Genomic DNA, 5,134 nt, shown 5'->3' with positions numbered 1-5,134 from the left:
TTATTCCTTACATTGTTCAGCTGGATGGAACCTCAGTTGTGGGGAAGGGAACGCTTTTAATGTTACTGATGGAAAGCTTGGCAGTTTGGTGGTTTGCTGAAGTAGTTCTCCAGTGACTAAATGTTACCCTTGGGGAATTGGTGCATTCAGTCAGGATTTCTCCAGGCATGGAGCAAAAAAGGGGTTGCGAGGCACCACAACAGGTGGGTCAATAGCTCAGACTGATTTCTAATTGTCATTACCATTTTTCATCTGTTCCAGACAACCCTGAGATACAACATCCTTCTTCCTAATAAGACTTCTGGGTTCTCTCTCTCAGTGCAGACGGCAAATGCTTCCTGCGCAGACAGTTTCCGGGCAAAGTTTGACATCATCCTCTCAACCAGGTAACCTCCCTTCAGTTGCCTGGATGACAAGAACCGGCTGGTTAAGACGGGATGGCTTTTGAAAGAACAGATTACAAATATTAAAGTGCTATTAGATGGTCTGTGTAAAATACCTGAGGGTACTAATCGCCTTGGCCTGCTAGACACTTACCCCAAACCCCAGGGATACCCCCTCTTTCCAGACAACTGTCCCTCCCTGGGGATACTTGTCCCCTTCTTGGACATCTATCATTGGACATTTCCACACCTCTTCCATGTTAATAAATGATCAGCAATTACATGCAATTCAAAAAGGCCTTTGCAGGCTGTGTGTGCTCTGGAGCCGAAGGTGTCATTGTGTTTTCTCCACATTCGTGGTCCAGAGTGACCCAGTCCTTCCCATTTCAGTTATGCCGGGAAACGCAATATCTCCAACATGGCCATTATCGACGTCAAGATGCTCTCTGGCTTCGTACCTGTCAGTTCATCCCTGCAAAAGGTAAGGAATGGCAGTGACATGAATAAGCCACCTCAGGGGAAGAGGGGGTTACAGAATATTACAACATGGACTGGATAAAAAAGGGGGCCTGGTTAGCACTGAGAAAACACTTTCCGAGGGATTTTAATGTGTCTGTAGCACTTGAATAGATTGTGTATTCTCAGCCTGGGGGTCACACCCTCCAGGAGTCCTGAGCAGGGGTCAGGGTGTCACAACTACCCTGTTTCCTAGATTGCTAAACTGGACGGAGTTCCCAGATAGAGCCTGGTTAAATGGGAGTGAGATTCAGGGGAGGGAGGTGTCCTAATATGGACAAGGTTGAGGATCACTGGATTAGATTAACCAACTGGAATTCCAAACTGACTGTCTCCCATATAACTGTTTAGGTATGTGCATTTCCTGACAAAGCCACTATACACTTGGGTCTCTATCAAGTAATTATTTTTATTGACCCATGCTATCCATTAGATAACACTTTGGCTCAGTCATTTACTGCAGATTCTGGGGTGTCTTGCTTTCAGTGATTATTAATATTTTAATGTTTCCCACATTTCCTCATCTAAAGCTTCGTGAGGATCAGAAAGTGATGCTGGTAGAAACCAAGCAAAACCACATCCTCTTCTATCTGGAGAGTGTGAGTTCTGGAAAATCAATTCTTTGGTTTGGGTTTAGCAGGTTTTAATTTTGCATAGAAGATACATGCATAGCCACTCCACATATGTGTGATCAACTGCATTGATCATGCACCTTTGCCCATTAATCCATCTACCCTGAAACTATTCTAACATTCCAAATCCCTCAGCAGCTTCCAGCAGCCTCCTGTTCTTTTATTCAAAATAAAACACACATAAAATGTTTCCTCCTTTCAGACACTGATCGCTGGGGGCCAGGGAGCAACCTCCCCAGTGTGCACACAGTTCCACTAGGGGGTTTCCTCTAAAGCAGCCGGTGCTGGCCACCAGCACAGACTGGATACTGCACTAGATGGAGCACTAATTTTATCTGGTCTGGAAATGTTGATGCTCCTTCTCCTCCTCACACCTGCCACATAGAGAATTTCCACCTTCCCTCCAATCAAACTGCACCTGCCTCAGGACTGGAGCTAGCAGAACACAGTCCTGCCACAGAAGCAGCTTTTCTAGTCAGAAAAAAATGTCACATCTTTAAAGTTGATTCCCTTGAGACCCTGCAGGACTAGCAATGGGAGTGTTTACACCGGTGGAAAGGGGAGATTCCCAGCTTCTCCATGGGATACACACCCTCACTTCTATGCTTGGAGGGACTGCAAGACGTTAGACTTCAATGTCATGACCATTGGGGATTTAGAAGTTGTTTTTGCTTCCTCTGAGCCCTGTTTATTGGGACTCATGATGACTGAGGATCACAGCAATACAAGAAGGAGAAGAAAATTGGAACCAATAACATTTTAAAAAAACTCTCTAAGACTGTTTCTAAAATGACAGATACAGGCAGGTAAATAATGGATGCCAGGGCTGGAGTGCATCATGCACACAGGAGATGTGTGTGTTGGGAACCCACCACAGCTTAGCAGTCCCTGGGGTTGACCCTTTACAGAGGAGTCAGCGTTCTATGAACAAAAACTGATGCCCATCTCTGTCCCTCACATTCCCAGGTCTCACGGAAGACTATCAGTTTCTCCTTCTCTGTTGAACAAGACCTTCCTGTGTCCAACATCAAACCAGCTTCAGTGCTGATCTACGATTACTATGAAACAGGTAGGAGGGCTTTGTTTAGACCACACACCAAGTGGGGGGAAGTGTCACTGCATTTATTAAAGCTGATGGAGGGCCATTACAATTGGGAGGCTGATGAGGGCCTTGGAACTCAATAGGGGTTTGAGCCAAACCTACTCAAGTCAATGGAGAGACACCTGTTTTCTTCAATGAGCTTTGGCTCAGGCCTTATGTGCTGAATGTGGAATAGGTGATGGACTAGAACTGGGAAGATTTCAAAGAGATCCATGCTGAGCTTCTATGGATTAGGGATACTCCACAAGGAGGGGAGGTTTGTGTGATGGGCATCAGAGATGGAGTGACTTCTTACTGCAATGGGAATGTTCCCAGCTCTTCCAGACGAACATGCTGTTGCAGAATACAAGTCACTCTGCAATGAAGCTGCCCCTGAAAGCATTGAATAGCCTGGAAAGGTAAGTGAAAGCTGGAGACACTGAGCAGATACAAGGAGAAGGTGGTGAGTGGAGAGCAAGAAGAAAGGTGAGGTAAATGGAGAGCTGCACTGAGTAGATGCACAGAGGTGGGGTAAAGAGGTTGATAGAAGTTCCTGTAGGTTAGGGTTATCTAGTCTCCACCAGCCTGATCAAAGAGTAGGGAGACAAGGTTGTTTTCATGTGAGAGCCCAATCCTGCCAGATGCCAAGTTCCCCAAATTGATGGGAGTTGGGGGCACTCAGCAGTTCCCAGGAAGAGCTCTGCCCTCTGCAGCATTGGAGCCCAAGTGCATAAAATCAGACTGATGGAAAATGGCTGAAGAGTATTATATAAGCGCTAGCATCTTCCAAAATGCAGTGCTTTTCTAATCAGCCCTTTAAAGCCTGCCTCTTCCAGGTACCCACCTGGCCATTTCACAGGGAGCTGGGACTCATGGAAATCCCATTTCTAGCCAGCGAATCAGTGAAATGCTTTCTGGAGAGAAAGCTGGCTCATACTGACGTCATTCTTGGGGCTGGAGTATTGGTGGTTCAGTGGGAGACATATCACCTGATATGTGAGGCCCTGGTTCAATTCCTGGAAATGCAGCATTCTTACACCATGTTGGCTGCTACTTGCAGGGCTGGGCTGTTGGAGCTACAGATGTATCCAACAGCTGGATTCCTTGGTCCAGCTTCACAATGCTGCCCTCAATATAGTTGTGCAGCAGAAGTGAGCTGGGCCCCTAACCCAGAGGTCAAGAGATTAAGAACATAAGAATGGCCATACTGGGTCAGACCAGATGTCCATCTAGACCAGTATCCTGTTTTCCGACAGTGGCCAATGCCAGGTGCCCCAGAGGGAATGAAGAGAATAGGTAATCATCAGGTGATCCATCCCCTGTCGCCTATTCCTATCTTCTGGCAAACAGATGTTAGGGACATCATACCCGCCCATCCTGGCTAATAGGCACTGATGGACCTATCCTCCATGAACTTATCTAATTCCTTTTTTGAACCCTGATATAGTCTTGGCCTTCACAACATCCTCTGGCAAGGAGTTCCACAGCTTGACTGTGCGTTGTGTGAAAAAATACTTCCTTTTGTTTGTTTTATAACTACTGCCTATTAATTTCATCTGGTGATCCCTAGTTCTTGTGCTATGAGAAGGAGTAAATAACACTTCCTTATCTACTTTCTCCACAACAGTCATGATTTTATAGACCTCTATCATATTCCCCCCTTAGGTTTTTTTTTTCCAAGCTGAAAAGTCCCAGTCTTATTAATCTCTCCTCATATGGCAGATGCTTCATACCCCTATGAATTTTTGTTGCCCTTTTCTGAACCTTTTCCAATTCCAATATATCTTTTTTGAGATGTGGCAACCACATCTGTACACAGTATTCAAGACTGAATTCAGGCTCTCCTAGAATCTATGAATTCTGTGTTTGCCTTGTTCTCACTGATGTTTCTGCTTTGCTTTTTCCTCCAGGACTGTGGTGAACGATGAACAAGTGATCATGTTTCCTATTTTCCTCTATGTTCAATCACAGAAAGGGCCGTTTCATTGCACTTCACCCTTCTAATCACAGGGGTCCATGACAACGTGTGTCATTTTTACCTGAACTTAGGCCTGATGCTTCCTTCCATGAAGCTTTTCTCCAGGTCCATATCCTGAATATGTATTAGTTCTCGTCAGTAAATCTTCTCATTATTGGAGATGCACACCTGGTCTCTGCTTTGCCTCTTCTTTATAATTTGGTACCAGTGAGGACTTTCCCCACAACTCCAATAGGCTGGACGTTTCTGCTGCAATGCTCAGAGGTGCCATTGTTAACTGTGGAAAAATTTCTGTAGTCACCAGGTTCAGATTTAATGCCTTATTCAGGCACAGACCCCATCTGAGAGTGATTGATTCAAGCTGTCTGTATGGACCCAGGCACAGATCACTACAAAGTGCCACATTTGGAAGGTTTCCTTTACTGCTACAGGGGCAAGAAACTTTTTTTTTTTTAAATGACAGTTCACATAGTGCAGAAACCGATGGGAAAACCAGAGACACATAGAGCAGAGATCACTGCATCCAAGCTCTATCCAGCGTCCA

General features: G+C 45.3%; 1 protein-coding gene across 1 annotated transcript; it reads left to right on the top strand.

The window, feature by feature from the left end:
- Window positions 1–261: 261 nt before the first annotated feature.
- LOC135979154 (ovostatin-like) lies at window positions 262–4,825 on the top strand (the record flags this gene model as incomplete). The annotated part of the gene is made up of 6 exons (XM_065579697.1): window positions 262–386; window positions 774–864; window positions 1,430–1,498; window positions 2,498–2,600; window positions 2,958–3,031; window positions 4,523–4,825. Coding segments are annotated over 5 exons (453 nt in total), but the record flags the coding sequence as incomplete, so codon positions are not given.
- Window positions 4,826–5,134: the final 309 nt, after the last annotated feature.

This window comes from Chrysemys picta, unplaced genomic scaffold (genome assembly GCF_011386835.1).
Source record: "Chrysemys picta bellii isolate R12L10 unplaced genomic scaffold, ASM1138683v2 scaf688, whole genome shotgun sequence".
NCBI classification, from domain to species: Eukaryota; Metazoa; Chordata; order Testudines; family Emydidae; genus Chrysemys; species Chrysemys picta.
Note: the sequence above shows the minus strand (reverse complement) of the source record. Positions and strands in the feature narration are given on the sequence as shown.